We start from the raw sequence: 19,867 nt of genomic DNA, 5'->3' as shown, positions 1-19,867 counted from the left end.
GATTATCTCCAATTACAGGAGTTATTTTCATGATCCAAGAATTTGAGTAGTGTAATTGTCAATAATGGGTAGAATTAGTGAATGTTACACGTGTGTAAAGTGATCACTTAAACCAGCCTATGACGGTTGTCAGCCCTGTAAATGCCAAGACTTACATATTCTTCTTCATCTTTGATGAGATGTCAAAAAATAATATGATCACTCTTGACATCAACGAATCTGTTATACATAAAATATAAAGAATGGGATTTAATTTTTAAAGGAAGAAATAAAACATTTTTATTATTCATTATTTATAATTTTGAAAGTGGAAAAAAAATGCAAAACCATAAAACAATTTGTTAATTAAACATAATCACTGGAAAAATTAAAACATAAAAGAAAACTAAATGAAATACCATATTTCCTATGGTTAAATGTTAAAAAAATATATAAAATCAATTGTTTTCAAATATTTCGTGGTATTGTAAAAAAAAATCTGAAAAGTAAGTAAACTAGAACAGCACACGCAGGCCCTTATTTTACTAGCAAGGAATGTTTTCATAAAAAATACAAAATGTATAAATACATTCTTCCATCACTTACAAACTTAATTAAACAACAAGTACACAAGAGAAAAATGCTTGCAACGTTATGTACTATGTACATTTACAAATCACTAGAGAAAAAGTAGCACATTTTTATAAGTTTAAAAGTTGAAGTCAATTTGTAATCATTGAATAGATATTTTTGTTTATTGGCAATACATTGCATCATTTGAGCTGTTACAAGATGTTGGCCAAAACTAATTACTCACTTTGACTTTTCAAATGGTGAGTTTGTCCTTCCACTACTCACGAACACAGCTTTGTGTTTGTAATTCAAATTGAATTTGCTGTCAGTTTTTATATGGAGAACTATTTCACGTGGGGAGAAGGAAACCACGGGCGTTCCGGACAATGAATTTAATTTATTTATTCATCAGGTCATCCAACAGACGCAAATACAAGATATGATTAAAAGAAAATATCTCCCACAATTATAGGACGACATGGTAAAGTTGAATTTTTTAAATAGTGACAACAAGCGCCCTTGAAGTAGTATTTTAAGAAAATGGAGCTATGTAAATTATCCAAATCTATTATTATTATTAATAATCATAGCAAGAAAGTTATAAATTTAAGAATGACTTAAGTAAAATGCTGTGATGGTGATTTGAGATATGTATACTCCAAAACTTTTGAAACTACACAAATCAGGTGGGCGAGGAAAACAAAAAGCAATGATTTTGATCACATCTACCATACATATTTATCAAGTTTGGTATTTCGGCAAAACTATGTTATGTTTTGCTAAAAATCAGAAATCTAACGGCTCGCCACCATGCGATACCAAACACTTTCGGCTGAAGATAATAATTCCACGTAAGATTCCTTGAAAAAGCAGTTTTTCTTTAGGCAACTACGAAAACCAAAATTTCAATGATTACCAATTGAAATTAAATACAAATATTTCAAGATATATTTGTCACAGCCGAGAAGAAGCGTCCTTTCATACAAAGAGAATACGGCAATCACAGGACTTGTCAACTATTGGCGTGTCGACTGACATACATAAGCAGTTGCTAAAATACATCATATTACATATTCACATGGTTACAAAAGTGTGTAATCACTCGAGTCAGCTAATCACAGGTTGTAAGCCCTGTAAATGCTCAGGCTTTTATATTCCCATCAAATTAAAGTTTACCTCTTCTCTGTTTAGATATCAATAATGAGGTTAAATGCAGCGTTTGTGACCAATCAAAAATAAGAATACTGTACAAATATTTGAATCGATAGTAATCAACACCAAACATAATTGAAATTATCGAATTTAGCTGTCATAAAATTCAAGAATACAATGAATTATTTTACACAATTACAGCCAAGGAACTGATGTATTTGATTTCAAATTAATCTTTTAACTTTGTATCAATTCGATATTTTGAAGGAATCGTAATGAATGTAATGCGAGCGTGTAATTTTAGAATCTGAAAACATATAAACATGAACGTAAATATCCTTTCCTACAGATTAATAATACACTAGAAATGTAAAACAATAAATAACAATATGTACATTACACAGGTAAAAACAAAGTCTTCAACTTGTAATATTATTTCATAGTAAATATTGTACATTTAGCCTAACCTAACACATACATACTCGTAGAGGGTGGAAATATTTTGTACTCTGTTAACTGTTCTAACGACGTTCAATACACGACCGATGCTGTGACTTCGCCTTACAAACTACACTACCTCACTACCTCACTACCTCACTACCTCACTACCTCACTACCTCACTACCTCACTACTCACCGGAGGACGCAACGCAACAAATCATTTCCACTTCTCGCGCAGAAAGACTCAATTTTAGTCAACAGAATCTAAAAGAGAACTTTTGGAAACATACTTATTATTATGCTCGCGGAAGCATCGCACGCTGGGCTTGATTCCAGGTGATGTTATATTATTATGCGTCTTTAATTAATTCCAATAAAATGCAGTTCCACCAAGAAATATCGGCCGATAATCCCAAATTATTATCCACTAATCTATAAGCACTATTCAGTTGAGAAATACAGTAAAACTGTTTTAGTGTACATAAACAATAGTAATTTTAAATGTTGCCATTATTCGAAAAGTATGACTATACTCCAGTCCCTCGCGATTCCATACAAAATATTACAATGTTTAAAAAAATGTGTAATTTTTTTTCTGCTTGTGTTATCTCAAAGAAAAATAGTATTATCGTCAGAACATTGCCGCTCGTCTATTTATATATGGAAAACGAGCGATCTTTTTTGCTGTTGAATTTTCTAGATTAATTACACAGAAATATTTGTTGAATTGAACCCTCCAATTACACACTAAATAGTTACATTTATTCATGTTTCCGGGGGGCTGTTCAGAATATACATATAAAATTAGATACACAATTTGATTTGTTAACCTACTATACAGATGGTTCACATAATATTTTATACGTAGGTACATGCTTATGCAAAAATAACACTTCCGCTGTGATTTTTAACAACATCAGCACTGATATAAAATATATGTATTCCAAAATCCACAATTCAGTTTGCTCGGAATAAGGTAGGGATACACAGAAATATGTACATAAAATGAAATGTTTAAAAAGTAGAATGATGCATTTGATAAAGTACATATTTACAATGATGAGAGAGAACTACAATGTTTATATACGGCCACACTCCCCTATGGACGGCCACACACACGTTTTATGCATATATCTACACTTACATACTATTGATGCGTGTATTTTGTTCAGAGAACAAGAATTCCACGATGACTGGTGTCATCATGGTAAAATCCATCATTTGTGCACATAATTTGGACACTCAAAATATTAGACTCTTTATGCAAAGGGAACATGGAAGTCTGGGCATTCTCGGGGGTTGCATTCACCTTATACACTTTTAACAAGTATCAGAATTTAAGTTATATGGTTGTCAATCATGGATAGAATTGTTAATATTACAGAGCGTATATTGTGACCAAGATGACACTGCTTCCGAGCGATTCAATGCTCTATGCACCATTGTGTGATAAATGTTAGAAGAATACACATAGGTTGGCATAACGGTTGAAGTGATTAAGTGATCACTCACCCAGGAATTTTCTAGAATTTATTCAATATCACCCTAGACTGGAGCCTGAAGTGCAGACCTGATGCAGTGCCTTATGTACCGTTGGGTACGGATGAGGGTTAAATTATTACATTTCCACTCTTTTTAAGTACAGTACACTCCTGATTATCCTGGATACTTGCATCATTGAAAAAATATTTATAAAAACAAAAATATTTCACAATATGTAGTACGTATCATGTCAAAATCATTATCAATCAAATATCATTTGTTGTCCGCAGTGAAAGAATAAAAGTTTCTCACTTTTACGTCATGTTCATGTCTTAAAATATTTGTAAGATACCTTGATAACCTTTATTTTATTTCTTAGTCTTCATAATATTTATAATATAAATTCTCCCGCCTTATCGATGCGATTTATTAAATGAAAGATCAATTGCTTCGATATTAGAGTACGGATTCACTTTTAAATGATCGAATCTTACCCACCTCAAATCCAAAAAATACTTTATAGTGTCACGCTGTCAACACAAGTGTCTTACTAAGTATAAGAGTATATGGTACAGCTTTAAATTTATTTTTGTTTACATTTTTTTGGATTAACCAGGAAATCTATAATACGGGAATTTTTTCACCGTCCATTCCGGAAAATTGGGAGTGTACTGTATAGTAAAGATGTTGTTCGTTTACTGATTGAGCCAACGATTTACATGGCTCGTTTGGGAGAAAGTTTAGATGTAGAACATATTAAGCTTACAGAAACCACAAATTCAGCTAACTTTAAGAATAATCAAGTCTTTGAGTAATTTTAATTTAAGTTATAAAAAATATTATGCAACATTTCCAAAACGTAATAATAACTTTGAACCATGTGTTTCATTGACGGAGCATAATATTTTCAGTGACAAGCTAAAAATATTTCGTAAATTCTATATACATATTTAACATGTATTATTTAAAACCGTAGGTACACAATTACACGACTCTTTGTACAATTTATCCTTATGAGAATTAAAAACAATACATTATGCATGAGGTGATGACAATACTACGAATGCGGGATACTAAAAATATGTTATTTTTGATGATTTATTTAACCAAGAAAAAATATTGCGAATTCCGACCGATATATTAATTTAGTCATTTGTTAAATTACATACTCTAATTAACATACCACTTTACAAAAAATGATTAGTAAATGCATGAAAATATCACCCAGAATCACAATGTCTTTAGAAATTCTATTTTGCGTGACTTTTCCCGAGATAACAACAAATGACTCAGTACTGAAACGCGATTTGATTAAAGGAATTATTGGAAATTATTACTCATTCGATATTACGATATTGATGCACGCCTCTATGTAGGGTGCGGAAGACACGCTAAGTCTTATTTTGTAACACAAGATGATCACTGGTTTCAAGCCCCGATAGACAGCTTCCAACGGTAGCGCAGAATTTATTCAGGCGGCAACAAAAACTTTAATTTATTAACAAATTCGGCAGTCACTTTGTGGTAAAATCTAACCATTTTTAATTTAAGTTTTGTTAAGTTTACCGGTTTTAATTTTGTAGTTATAGTTTTGGTAAATACCACGATTTTCAACATCCAGACTTAAAATTTAGACTTAGCTTTTCATACGGTGTCTGAAAATGATGTGGAATGCATCCAAACATAGATACTTACAATAGATTTTAAGAAATAGTGGTATTTACTAAGACTTAGATTTTTTTAAACTTACTGATTTTTGTATTCCGTTTTACGGATGAAATAGGGAACAACGATTTCATAACAATTCTAAGAGATAAAAATGACATACCAAATTCTGTATACGAGTTCGAAAAAATAACTGAAGTTATAAAAAATATCATGCAACATTTCCAATACGTAATAATAATTTTAAACCATGTGTTTCATTGACGGAGCACAATATTTTAAGTGACAAGCTAAAAATATTGCACACCAACCGACTGCGTGTGTAACATAATAAAGGGAGAAATCTTGTTCCTATTCCGGAGCATTTTTGCTATATGAGGCGCATCTAGCTACACAGCCTATTTGTAGTGTTCACATGCTATTAGGTGTTCATCTGTCAGGGGGTGGAAGGAGGGGCTCAATGTACATGCCTTACCGTCACCAGTGGCGTGGGCAAGGTTTTTTTAATCGGGATAAAATTCACACTCCGTCGGATAAAATCACATCTTGAGGGGGGATATTTTTTCACAAATCACATTGACGATTACAATCTAGATGAAAATATTCATAAAAAAAAACTTTATGCTTGTATGCCTATATGGTACGCGAGTAAGGTAGGCTCGAGAGGTACTACTTTTGTACCTATTTGGAATGCACGCCCCTGCCCTTGTCTGTTGATAAGGCAAGCACGTTACCCATTATCTTGGCTCACAGAATTGCTATTAGGTTTTTAGGTAATATATCCACAATCAAACAAGGTTATTGGATTGAATTCTACTTTTATTTACATATATACAATAATATGCGACGCGTTTTGTCTTATTAAGATATTATCAAACATGAGTGTTTGTAATATCTTAATAAGACGCGTCACATATTATCATATATCGTAGTCGTACAGGAGAAAGTGACCAACTACCAAAACGTAAAATGTTCAGGAGGGCCATTTAAGTCACTTTTGCTTGGCAACAAAATAAACATCTATTTTATTTATTGTTTCGGCATTAACTTGGTGGTAAGACATGTTACAATGATTAAAGAAAACACTTGTTTTTTACCACTTGAGTTTTATTATAGACTACATGTTTCAAAAGTTAAACTTCCATCATTCAGGTCTGTATAGTAACAAAACATGCACAATTATACAGACAATGGTTACTATACAGACCTGAATGATGGAAGTTTAACTTCTGAAACATGTAGTTTATAATAAAACTCAAGTGGTAAAAAACAAGTGTTTTCTTTAATCATTGTAAAATAAACATCAATGCAGTTAGTCATTTTTACTAAGTCAATATATTAAACTTCCAAGTTTAAAATCCTTTGGGATGTTTTCAGTGCAATATTAAGTAAGATATCAAATAGTTAATGATCACGGTGCAAAAAAATGCACTTGGTCACTTTCTCCTTAAGAAAAATTCAATTTAATAACCTTGTTTAATTTTGGATATATTACCCAAAAATTAAAAATGGAATTCCACCAACTGTCTGCAGTTACAATAAATATGGTATTAGGTGTTGATGTGTCGGGGGGAGGTCCCTCAGTCGTCCAGGCCGAGGAACTCCCTCTCGAGTGCGGCGCCCATGAGGTTCCACTGGCCGTCGTCCCCGTCGGGCTCGCGGGAGCCGCAGGTGTCGGAGTCGGACTGGTAGAGCCCATCCGAGAGCACGGGCTCCCCGCGCCGGAAGCGCTGCGCGGGGGAGGAGTCCCCGTCTCCCTCCGCCTCCCCGTCCTCCGCGCGCCGCTTGCGGCTACACCACCCGTGCGGGGGCGACTCTGCGGACAGTACAACAATCAAATAACTAACCCCATCAATAAATCATTGAATTTACATATCGCTCACTCCTTTCAAGAACGTCATAAACCAAAATTTTGTCAATTTTGAATTGTGCATGTTTTCGGAATGCCCAGAAAATGTACTATATCCCAGCAAAAGAGGCATATTTTTAACATAATATTTACCCGCTACAGGGCAGAAAGTGTTGTTTTTGCATTATGAAGAAAAGGTATTGTTTAATTATTTTATTAAATATACTAAATATTTTTCAAATGGAGAAAAAACCTTCAGGTTTTACCTAAAAAGATCTGTTGCACAGCAAAAAGTTCAGTAAGTAGCTTGATATTAATTTTTAATACATTGTATTATATTTTTAAACTTTAAAAACGTTCTCCTGAAAAATAAAATTTTGATTTATGACGTTCTTGAAAGGGGTGAGCGATATAATTTATATTTGAAGCAATAACTTTGTAATTTTCCATTTTGTAAATTTTTTATTTATTTATTTCATAGATACATTTACTATATGTACATATTACGGCTCTCTAGGCATGGCCTGTTTTGAGACGAAATACTAACATGTTAATACAATTATTATTATTATTTTTATTTATGTATTTTTTTTTTTATATTTTGTTTTTTTAATTATTATTTTTTTTTATTATTATATTATTACAAAAACTTTATATTATTATATAAAGTTTTTGTACACACCGTTATTACCTGGTATCATATAAATAAAGAAATGTGAACCATGATTTTTTTACATAGTTTACATTTCAGGTACAAATTCTTTATTAGGAAAGCAAGAATTAACATTATAAAAACGATTAAGACATTTCAGGCGGTTATTTTTTACTATTGTTTTCATCTAAAAACATTGGATGATTCTTTCTTTTCTGCCTTTGAAATAAAAAATATCCTTCCCATTGTTAAGCATTAATTGACCGAATGGATAGAAATACCTTGCCCGGCCAAAGTGTGCTATGTTTTTTTTTTAAACTGAAGCAAAATGTTTAAATATTGGATATCTGTTGAAGATATACATAGATATAAGACTAAATGAGAAAAATTTTCGTACTTGTAATATTAAAATATTAATTTTTAATTTCAATGTCAGTTTGATGTACATAGAAATAAAGGGCTATTCTTATAGATGTAATGTGCTCAAACTGACCTCCCGAGAGACTTTCATCCCCGTCGCTGTCGCTGGGCACCTCTCCCCGCAGCGCCTTCTTCAGCTCCATCTCCTGGCTGTCCTCCTCCCCCGCGCCCCCCTCCCCTCCCTCCCCCTCCCCGCGCTCCCCCTCCGAGTCGCTCTCATCCGACTCGTTGATTATGTCTTCAACCTGTCAACAAACAATTTTAAATTTAATTAAGCCTAGTAACAGCATTTTGAGTGTATCCAAATACTTGTTAAAAAATCTGGATGATCTCCAATAAGAAGTTATTTATTACATTTTAGACATCTCAATATAGAATATGGAAGTCTGGGTATTTACAGGGCTTACGGCCTGTGATGATGGTTAGGTGATCACTTTACACACGTGGAACATTAAAAACATGTCTGGTTGTGGTCCCGTGGTTAGTGTCACGGACTATTAAGTCAGAGTTTCTCGGTTTGAATCCACTCTACCACAATTTGATACCTATTTCTAATAACGAGCTGCTTAGGCTCACAGAAAAAGTATGAAATTGAAATATTTGTGCAAATAACACAATATTTTAATTTTATTTTTTTTAAATCTTCTTCAAATCATGAGCGGAATTGTCGAATGTGTAAAACATGTGTAAAGCGATCACTCAACTAGCATATGACTGGTCATAAACCCCGTTAAAACCCATTCTTCCATATTCTTCTTCATCTAGGTAAGGATGGGAAAAATGTTATCCTATTAACTATATGGAGATAGTGAGAAAGGATGGGAAGCAGCTTCTCCAGGTGCCGAACAAGCTGGAAGTCGTCCGCTGAGGACAGGAAGGTTCGGAGGCTAAGAGAGAGGGAGACTAACCGCGTGGCTATCAGACAGTTGGATAATGCAGTTACCTCCTTGTCCATGTCGGCGATGTCGTCGCTGGAGAAGGAGAGCAGCGGGTTGATGGTGTCCATGAAGCGGCCGCTGGGCGTGCGGCGGCGCAGGGGCGGCGCGTGCGGCGCGGGCGGCGCGGCGTGCGGCGGCGAGGCGCAGTGCGCGGGCGGGCGGCGCGGGGCCAGCGCGCGCCCCGCCCGCACAGGGAACAGGCGCTCGGAGCAGCGCGCCCAGCGCTCGGCGCACGCCCACAGCCAGCCCGGCGTCACCAGCATAGGGCCCCCGCCGCCCGTCCCGCCCGCGCGCGCGCAAGCGTGCACCTTCGCCGTTCCTGTGGACATACAACCATCAGACTATGAAGACTGGAGTAGAGTCACACACAACATAACATGATGTTTCAATCGGAACATTTAAAATCTTTTAATTTTTTTATTTATTATGGCTACAAAAGGTTGTTTTTTAAATAATTTTCTAGATATTTCTACTTACAATCTCAAATTAACAACGCAGTTCTCTCCAATAAAGAGACTGAGCTCTTGTGCTTGGAGAGGGACCTACACTTATTATGTGTTTGTTGGTAATACATTTTTTTTTTAAATAATTATTTTAATTTCATTTATTTTTTAGCGTTTTAATATCTTTTGTCTTTAGAAAGGTTGTTGAAGTACTTAGTTCCCAAATATTTAAAGTTCTGTTGGAATCTTTCTTAAATGCATAATTTTCGTGTTTACCTCTAGCGAAAATTTGAACACAAGTAAACATGAAACTGTCAACCGAACCCTTCTTAACACATTGTTTGCGGGAAACTCTTAAAAGCGTCATATTTGCTTACTTTTGGTAGAATGCGAGAGACCTCAAAAAATATTGTACTTTTCGGAATTGGGTTTACAGTTTCTTGTGATTAGTATACTGAGGGTCGGGCAGACTGTCCGAGTATAATTAGGGTCAGGGTTGATGAAAAAAAACTCCCAACAACAATAGGTTAATGAATATAAAATTTGACATAGCTTAAATACTTAAAATTTTATGCATGAAAAAAACATCTCTTGAAAAAAAAATTGTTTCGATAGTTTCCAAGTTTAACATTTATTCAGCTATGCCAGAGGCTTAAAACTCTGAAGGTAAAGTAGGAAAATTTTATGAAAAATGAACAAGTAATCACCGGGTCGAACGGCTACCAGGTGCGTGGTCCTAGGAGTCAGGTCCTGCGTCACTTCGGCGCCGAGACTCCGGGCCACCAGGTAGGCCCTCGAGTGCTCCAACTTCTGGTATGTAGGCACCAGACCAGAGAACACCAGGCTGGTTCCCGCCAGGACTTGGCTCTATGGCAATATTAGAAAATTAAGTGCGGCACTAGTCGAGAATGGAGAAAACGAGTATATCGAAAGTATGAAGTCTGTAATCCCCGTATCTGTGCATCAGTGTAGGTTTGTCAGCCGATGATCATCATAAGGAAACATTGCTCTCGGGGTGTAAGGGACAAGTCATCGAGGTTTGAAGATGACCTGTGTATCATACCCCATTGGTTCATCATGTTGCATGTATTAAGGCCAAACTCGAATTAATAAATTCAGTTGCTTCCTGCACTGCATAGAGCCGGATGTCTAGTCACACCCAATTTTTGTATAGAATATATCGTGGGTATACTGGCAAAAAACGTTTACTCTAAAATCCCTGTTTGAATAATCCCTGTTCTTTAAAGCTTTTAGCTTGCATAAAATACCAGCTACATATTAAACTTAAAGTTGAATTTACTTTTTAAACCACATAAATATAACATTTCAAACTACTTAGTGTATTTTGCCAGTTTACAGAACGATGAAAGCTTTATAATATGCATCGTTAAGTCAAAACTTCATATTTTTGTGTTATGTTCATTGCCAGTATACCCACAATTTATTGATACATTGAGTGAAAAATTATTTATTTTAAAATCAAATCGTCACAAATAAAACAAAAACAAAATGATAATATGAGATTGTATTTAATTTACAGAAATAATTAATTAAGTATGTACTGGTTTAAAAAAAGTATCATTCTTTTAAACAAATGTTAACATTGATTTGCGTTTAAAATTTGACCTTGTAACGAAAAGTCAACACAAAAATAGATTATGCCAGTTCTCACTCTCCGTGTTCTACCCTTATGTTATTAAAATTATCATTTTCTCTAGTAAATTTGTAGCTCTAGACCCGTGTGTCAAAAACCAATAGCGAAAGGAGATTTTTAACTGGATCAGGGTTGGATACAGGCAAGGAGGACCAGCCTCAATTTACATATTTTCATTACAAGTATTAATAGGACTTATGAATATAGATAATAATGATGTCACTTATGAAAACAAATTGTTCCCGTTGAGATTTAAAGCATTTTTTTCGGTAAATAATATATATCTACATAAAATATAAGACTACTGTATACATGGCAAAAGTAATATTTTAACATACTGACCTTAACTTGGGGAATTATCATCTTCAAATCGGGCACGGAACCCGCTTCCATCGCATCGTAAACCTCGTAGAAGAACTTGTGGATCCTTTTGAGGATGTCTTCTAAATACAGAAGGTAGTCATCCTTGTCTTCCACCTCGATCATACCGTCTTCTGTCGTCTTCCACTTGGTGTGTACCAGGACTTCGACATCATTGGGTTTATCCTGCTCTCCGGCCTCATTAATTTCGGCATCCAGTTCCGGAGTCAAGTCACTGGTCAGATCCGGGTCTATTTCCTGATTTAAGGAACTTAATTCTTCGATTTCTTTTTCCAAAACTTTCTCGGGATCAATATCTTCGAAGTTTATGTCGCTATCTAAAATATCATTGTTGCTAATAGGAACTTCGTCACTCGGTTTGGCGGCGGCTGGCTCTGCGATTAGCTCTGACGGAAGCACGGGGTCTGAAGAGAGTTCTAGTTCAGCGGGTTCTAGATCTAGCTCGGAGGGGAGTTCACTGGGTTCCGAGGGAAGCTCTGTCGGGAGTTGATCGGGTTCTACGGGGAGTTCACTGGGTTCTGGATGGGGTTTGCTGGGTTCTGGGGTAAGTTCACCGGTAGTCTCGGTAGAGTCGTTGCTCTTCTCCTGGTCGGAATCAGTAGAGGCATGTTCCGAGTTGGCAGATTCTAACATAGGAAGATCATCTACAGGTTTAGCTCCATTCTTCACAGCGGGAAATTTGGAAACGTCTTTGTCTTTAATATCTAGAACAAAACAAATACTGTTTACACATTCACAAATTTATATGCATGGTAAAGAAACGTAAATCCAAAATGTCAGATGTTTAGGAGAAACAATATTTTTTTGCTGTCTGATTTTATGAAATAATAATAATATTAAGTTCAATAAGCGTTTGCATTTGACATATCGCACGTTCTTGAAAGGAGTTTCAAGAACGTCATAAATAAAAAATCGTCAATTTTCAATTGTGCATGTTTTCAGAATGCCCAGAAAATGTACTATGTATATCCCAGCATAAGCGGCATACTTTTAATTTAATATTTATCCACTACAGGGCAGAAAGTGTTGTTTTTGCATTTTGAAGAAAAGGTTTGGTTTAATTATTTTTTTTAAATATACTAAATATTTTTCAAATGGAGAAAAAAACCTTCAGGTTTTACCTGAAAAGATCTGTTCCACAGTAAAATGTTCAATAAGTGGCTTGATATTTATTTTTAATACATTGTATTATATTTTTAAACTTTAAAAACGATCTCCTGAAAAATCAAGTTTTTTGATTTATGACGTCGTTGAAAGGAGTGAGCGATATTAGATTTAGGAATCTTTTCCTAACACCTATTAATAATTCAATTACTCAGTTTCTAGGTATCTTAATGTTTCATGAATAATTTCATGTGATTCATTAATATATACATAGAAGAACAATGTAAAATTAATTGGCATAAAAATTTAAGTACGGAAGTGGTATTTTAATGCATTAATAAGAATTGTCTTTGTGCCAAATTAACAAGACATTATGGGCAGCTCGGGAAGAAAAGATATTGTCAGGTTAGGCTTGTGTACCTTGTGGATCTATGTGCATTCCCTGCCCCTCCCGATCGCTGTCCGTCTTGCCCAATCCGGGCGGAGCGTGGATGTCTCCCGTGTGCTCGAAGAAGTGGTACGGTCGCACTTGGATGAGGTTGGGAGCGCGATTCCACACATCCTCGCGGTCATCTATGATGCACACCAGGTTGTCTCCGCATGGGAAAAGTGCCCTATAAGAACAAATAACTTCAGTATTACATTTATTTACAGTGGTCAGGTTAGGAGTCGTAACAATCGGCGGGTATGTATGAGTAGATGCATGAACGTGGAAGAGGCGAAGAATGTTTGCAAAGACAGAGTGTTGTGGCGTTCTATTCTCTCTGCCTACCCCTGCGGAGAAGCGGCGTGATGGTTAGTTAGTTGTGTTTTAAGATTATTATGCCATGTCACTAGCATATCTAGCTAACAATTCGGAATACAACATTGAGACATCTGTCTCAAATGGCAAATGGAAAATGAAAGATACAAAAAATTATGTACGATTCTTGTAATTTTGAAACTAAATTACACAGAATAAATTACAAAAGCGCACATTCAAGGCGTTAATAGTTTGGAAGAATATCAACAACATGTTTTTTTGAGCATTACATGAAGGGAAGCTGATTATTCCTGGGCTTTGGGTACGAGTCCAGGGTGATATGAAATAAATAAAGTATTCAAAATCTGTATTCTCAGTATTTGTACATAATGCAAACTATGCCATGTTCTCTCAGATTCCGTGGCTTCACATGTTAGCCGATGCTTTTGATAGTATAGATTTATTTAATATATTGTTATCTACCTTGAAGTCAGTACTTTCTCAGCATTTCTTCTCCAAGTTATAATGGATAAATTTAAACGTTGTGTTTCACTCTCTCTTGCTGCTCGCTGATAGTGTGTGAAGGAGACGTGTATTTACCAGTGCTTACTATTTGTTATTTTATTATTATTTTATGTTTAAGACCTTTTTGTTTCTCTATAAGTGTATTTTTATATTAGATACTGTATACATGTATTATGTTAAAGGCTTTAGCCGTTCAATAAATAAATATCGCTGTTAAAAATTCTTCGCCATCTCCTTGGATTCCTCCCAGGTCAGTCCGGCATCTCGAAGTTCCGCTGAGTATAGTTACAGTTTGAAATTACCGATATTTATACTAATTCTCTCTGGAAAGGGTGGGTTACCTGAGGTTGGGCGTCTTGGACTGAATGTCGAAGCACTCGTCCCGCGAGAGGATGCGGTGGGAGAAGAGGTGCGCGGCAGGGTCGAGCAGACGCGCCACCTTGTGTGCGTAAGCGCGCGCCCCGAAGGTGCAGATGTGCAGCTCGAAGAGGGGCGCCACGGCCAGCAGGAAGGCGGCCGTGCCCGGGCGCAGCCGCGAGTGGTACCAGCGCCCCCACCCGCGCAGCTGGAAGTGGTACACGTCCTGCCGCCCATCACAGATCATTACTAACACATTACTAACCCTCTCACTACACATACTCTCCAATAATTAATCAGCAGTAATTTTTTGTATGTATCGCATGATTCGATAAAGTAAAATATTGTTTTGATGTAATATTGGTCAGGAATTAAACTAATTCATTTTTGGATTTTTTTTTAATATCCACCATAAAATAATTTTTTATATTTTGGTCATGTATAATCTGACATATTTGGAACCAGCTAATATAAAAGTGACATAGACCTTAGATAACTGCCAATTTCTTTTAACGCTAAGAATTTCACTAAAAACTTTGTTGTCGGGTGTTAAAATTACTGTAAATGGAAAAGCGCCGCAGAGGTGAATTCTCATAAAAACAGCATTATATAAATTGGCCATATTTATTATTATTATTTTTAATAACTATTTGGGAGTGTACGCCACTGATAATGGCAGCCTTCAAAAGGAACTGGGAGTGCGATTAGGACTCGCAGGGTCCGCATTTAACAGTATGAAGGCTGTCTGGAGATCGGATTTATGCTCGGTGAAGACCAAATGCCGCCTAAACAATGCCTACATTGCTCCTGTTCTCTTATACGGCTGTGAAACAAAGCACTTTACAAGGGCCCAGAGCAGCCGTGTACTAAGCTTTGAGAATAGGTGTTTGCGGAGAATTTTAGGCGTGCAGTGGTTTGACTTTGTGAGGAATGAAGAGATAAGGCGTAGGACGCAGCAAATCTTGGTCACAACTGTCGTCAAGAAAAGGAGATTCAGTTGGCTTGGCCATGTACTCCGCATGCCTCCTGAGAGCCTTAATCAAGCTTGCCTCTTTTACAAGGCATCAGGTTCGCGCCGCCCAGGACGACCACTGCTGACAATTCGTCGGCAGTTCTCGTCAGAACTTCGGGACGCGGATCTGACTTGGGAGGATGCAAGGGAGCTGGCAGCCGACAGAAAAGCTTGGAGACAGTTTGTGGACTCCATATGCTCCACCTAGGGAGCGGATATGGTTTAATAATAATAATAACTAATCAGCTGGGATAGAGTCCATATTGAAGGGATTTATCTGCTTGGGTTTTTTATTATATAAGCATGGATTTTTCTTACGTAACATGGTGTATCGGCATTCTGGCATCTTTTTACACATATAATTTTTTAAAAATTAAAATCAAATTGACAAAGTTTGCGCTTACGTAATCACAATCTATATTTATATAATTTGTCAAAATGATAAAATATTTTTATGAATATTTAAATGATATTTGATGGTATATTTTTTTTAGTAAAAAGCTTGACATGAAATAAGTTCCGGGACCTTTTCTGCTTAAATAAAAAACCTGTATATAAGGTACAAAGAGACAGTAGATGGGCATAATGATTAGTTAAATTTGTTTTTTGTATGGAATTTTGTACATTTTTTTTAAACTTGTAAAATATGGCCTTATTCAGTGTGGAGGGTGGCTGTGGCCATTTGCACTGTATGGGTCTCACCTTGATGTTAGCGGGAATGTTGTCATTGGTGGTGTGCACCAGGGTCTGATCCAGGTCTACCAGCAGGACCAGCTTCCTGTCTCGTAGCAGCCGAGCGCTATCCTCACGTCCGAGACGCTGCGCTTCCTCCTCACTCACCTGTCACAAATCATTGTTATAAATCTACTGTTTTTTTATATGGAGAAAGATGGAAGTCTGAGAATAGAAAGGCTTACGACCTGGAATTTGGCCGTCTTGGGATGCTCAGACTTCCATCTTTCTTTATCTAAAATATTGATGTGTCATTCATAGGGTGAACAATCCAGTGTCTAGAATAAATAATATTAATTGTTACAAATCTATTGTGACAAAGATTTTATGTGTTTTGATGAACTGAACATCCTCTGTATTGTAACGGAGGCGGAGATTATTACATTTATCGAGATATATTACTGTTATTACGAGCAAGGTGTACTAGTTACACATGGCAGGAATCGAAGGGTTATCGTCACCTTGAGTTCAGGAACCGAGTGCACCATGGGAACAGAGGCCGTGGAGTTGGGCAGGATGGTGAGGTCGCAGCGCAGGTCTGCTCCGCATTCCGCACACATGTCCTTCATCACCGTGGGATGGGAGCATTCTTCCAGCTCCACAAGACGCTCTCTGTAATACCAATAATATTGTCCAAATTACCATTACGTGAATACAAAAACAATTATGCTTTGCTAGCTGTTTCACACTTCGCTCACTCCTTTCGAGAACGTCATACATCAAAAATTGCCAATTTTCAGTTGTGGATGAACATTATTTATTTGAATATACTTAATATTTTTGAAATGGAGAAAAAATCTTCAGGTTTTACCTAAAAAGATCTGTTGCACAGTAAAAAGTTCAATAAGTGGCTTGATATTTATTTTTAATACATTTCATAATATTTTTAAACTTAAAAACCGATCTGAAAAATCAAGTTTTTTGATTTATGACATTGTTGAAAGAAGTGAGCGGTATGAGGTCTTGTCCCTTTTCATCTCTTGTTGATAAGAATTAGCTATTGCACCTACATAATCATAAAAGGTAAAAATAGAGGGTCGTCGAGGTTGTCAATCCAAGGTTAGTGTTGCGAACTCTTGAGTCAGAGTTTCTCGGTTCGAATCCACTATATTACAATTTGATTCCTATTTCTAATAATGAGTCGCTTATGCTCACATATCGCTCACTCCTTTCAAGAACGTCATAAATAAAAAAAACTTGATTTTTCAGGTGATCATTTTTAAAGTCTAAGAATATAATATAATGTATTAAAAATAATTATCAAGCCACTTATTGACCTTTTTACTGTGCAACAGATCTTTTTAGGTAAAACCTGAAGGTTTTTTCTCTATTTGAAAAATATTTAGTATATTTAAAAAAATAATTAAACAATACTTTTTCTTCAAAATGCAAAAACAACACTTTCTGCCCTGTAGCGGGTAAATATTAAGATAAAAATATGCCGCTTTTGCTGGGATATAGTATATATTCTGGGCATTCGGAAAACATGCACAACTGAGAATTGACGATTTTTGATTTATTACTTTCTTGAAAGGAGTGAGCGATATATAGTATGACTTCGAGGTATTTTTGTAAATAACAAAAACACAAATATTTCTCTTTTTTATTAAAAGTAAAGAGGTGTGGGCAGAAGACAGATCTCCTGGCTCCGGAATATACGAGATTGGATGGGGATTAGGACCATTGAAGCGCTGTTTAGAGCTGCGAGATAAGGACAATTACTATCAAGTGACAGTCGACATCAGGGGGACCTGAATGTCACAAACAGAAGAAGTTGACAATCAAGAAGTACCTCTCGATTTTTTTTTTTGAATTACCTAACGTCCAAGTGACTCTGAAATCTAGCTACGGCTTATGCAACACCGTTTATCATGTCCCTACTCAGGCTTCAACTTTATAAGTTTCATAGCCTATGTTTACTCGTGAGTGGATTTACTATTTATGTTAAAAGTTACTATAATTTCATGTACCTAATTCATGAGTGAAAATTCTAGGCAAAAAAATTCACTAAAGAAGAGCCTTTCGCTACTTCAGCAGTCCTTTTATAGCCCCTGTAGCATATGCTGATCAGGTGGTTTTACCAAAAAAAATTCAAGGTCTAGAAAAAGTTTTGTCATCATAATGGCAATTTGATTGTATTTATTCCACCAATTCAGGTCAGTGGAAAACACATTTTTCATTAGTTGATTCGGCTGTCACTTTGTGGTAAAATCTATCCATTTTTAATTTAAGTTTTACTTGGTAAATACCACTATTTCTTGCTGTAACATGTGTTTCGACGCATTCTGCATCATTTTTGAAATCATTGAAAATGATGCGGAATGCATTGAAACACGTGTTACAATAGATTCTAAGAAAAAGTGTAAAAAATACTAAGTAAAACTTAAATAATAAAAAAAATATTCCTTTTCATTGTATTTCTACACATAGATGCTGGGGCTGCCAGATTAGAGAGACATCCTTGGGACAGCTTTTCTCATTTCACCAAGGAGATATTAGGACTCAGTGTGAGGTATGCGAAGTACATAACACATGTAGAGTGCCATGAGATTAATGATATATATGTAGGAGTTTAAAAAAAATTACAATCATGGATAGAATGGTGAATGTTGCATGTGTTTAAGGCGATCACTTAAACAGCTTGACAGGTCATAAGCCCTAAAAATACCCAGACTTCCATATTCTTCATGTATGTTGAGATGTCAAAAAGATAAAAGCTGTGTTTAATTTTCTTCAAATCCAATCACCTCAAATAGTATCGACGTTATCCGCTGGGGAAGGCAGGGAGAATAGGGCGTCACACCAATCTTTGCAAACAATCTTCGCCTCTTCGACTTCATACATCTCCTCATGCACACCCGCCGATTATTCCGACTCAAATACTTGATCATGCCAGTTTTCCTCGGTCTTCCTAGTAAGTTAGTTACTATTATCGGGTTTTGAAATGCAATGTGCATTTTACTGCAAATTAAGCAAATTTGGCAATTTGATCATAGATAAATGTATTTATGTAAACGTGCGGGAATATTGCGCATAACATCAACACGCCGCAATGTTTTGATACACATACAAAACATCTGTTGTCTCGCACGAAATATACAAACGCTCAATACATGCAAAGATTTCAATGACGTCACTCACCCAGGCTGTACAATTTCCCCCTCCACAGCCGCCAAGGACTTGACTGTCCCGGCTTCAGTAGCCTTAAACTTTCGTAATTCCCCCACATTTTCACTATCATCGTTGTACAATAGGATAATCTGCCCGATTGATACGAAAACATCTTTCCTAATTTTCCATTTCACTATTTTTAATGATTTTCCCGGCGGAACCGATATCACCACAGTTTTGTCGGCCATTTTGGACGGAAGTTGCGCTTCGGTCGTTTGAAAAACGCCTTTCTATTGGGCGAAAGTAGACTCCGCTTCCCGCGTATTTCGAATCGTCCAATAAGAACGCGTGAAATCGACGCACAACACAGGAACTCTACCTATTTTGATCACGCTGGTTGGTGACAGCGACTGACTGAAAAAATGCATTCTTTACACAGCCGTCAAACCAAAAAAACACTTAATTTGAATTTTGATTGCCACGAACAACTCAATTTATAATTAAACAACATGATTTCAACAATTTTCATACTGAGAAACAAAATATCAAAGACCACATCCAATAATAAAGTGCGCAACTGTCACCGCCGTCTCGATTGCCAACCTGAAGGCAAAAGAAAGAAATGCTACCAATATACGAATCTGAAATTAACCGC

General features: G+C 36.2%; 1 protein-coding gene across 1 annotated transcript; it reads right to left on the bottom strand.

Moving 5' to 3' along the window:
* Positions 1-276: 276 nt before the first annotated feature.
* Positions 277-19,818, bottom strand: LOC148312588 (RNA polymerase II subunit A C-terminal domain phosphatase-like). The gene is made up of 10 exons (XM_088276359.1): positions 19,243-19,818; positions 16,563-16,713; positions 16,072-16,209; positions 14,342-14,583; positions 13,154-13,347; positions 11,591-12,333; positions 10,302-10,461; positions 9,157-9,470; positions 8,287-8,458; positions 277-7,108 (listed from the first exon to the last, which is right to left on the bottom strand). Exons 1-10 carry the CDS (start codon positions 19,458-19,460, stop codon positions 6,873-6,875), a joined length of 2,568 nt encoding a protein of 855 aa, XP_088132485.1. The 5' UTR covers positions 19,461-19,818; the 3' UTR covers positions 277-6,872.
* Positions 19,819-19,867: the final 49 nt, after the last annotated feature.

This window comes from Brachycentrus maculatus, unplaced genomic scaffold, assembly GCF_059751285.1.
Source record: "Brachycentrus maculatus isolate JH-2025_06_01 unplaced genomic scaffold, ASM5975128v1 h1tg000038l, whole genome shotgun sequence".
NCBI lineage: Eukaryota > Metazoa > Arthropoda > Insecta > Trichoptera > Brachycentridae > Brachycentrus > Brachycentrus maculatus.
The sequence above is the reverse complement of the archived record's forward strand: the minus strand, read 5'-3'. Positions and strand labels throughout refer to the sequence as shown.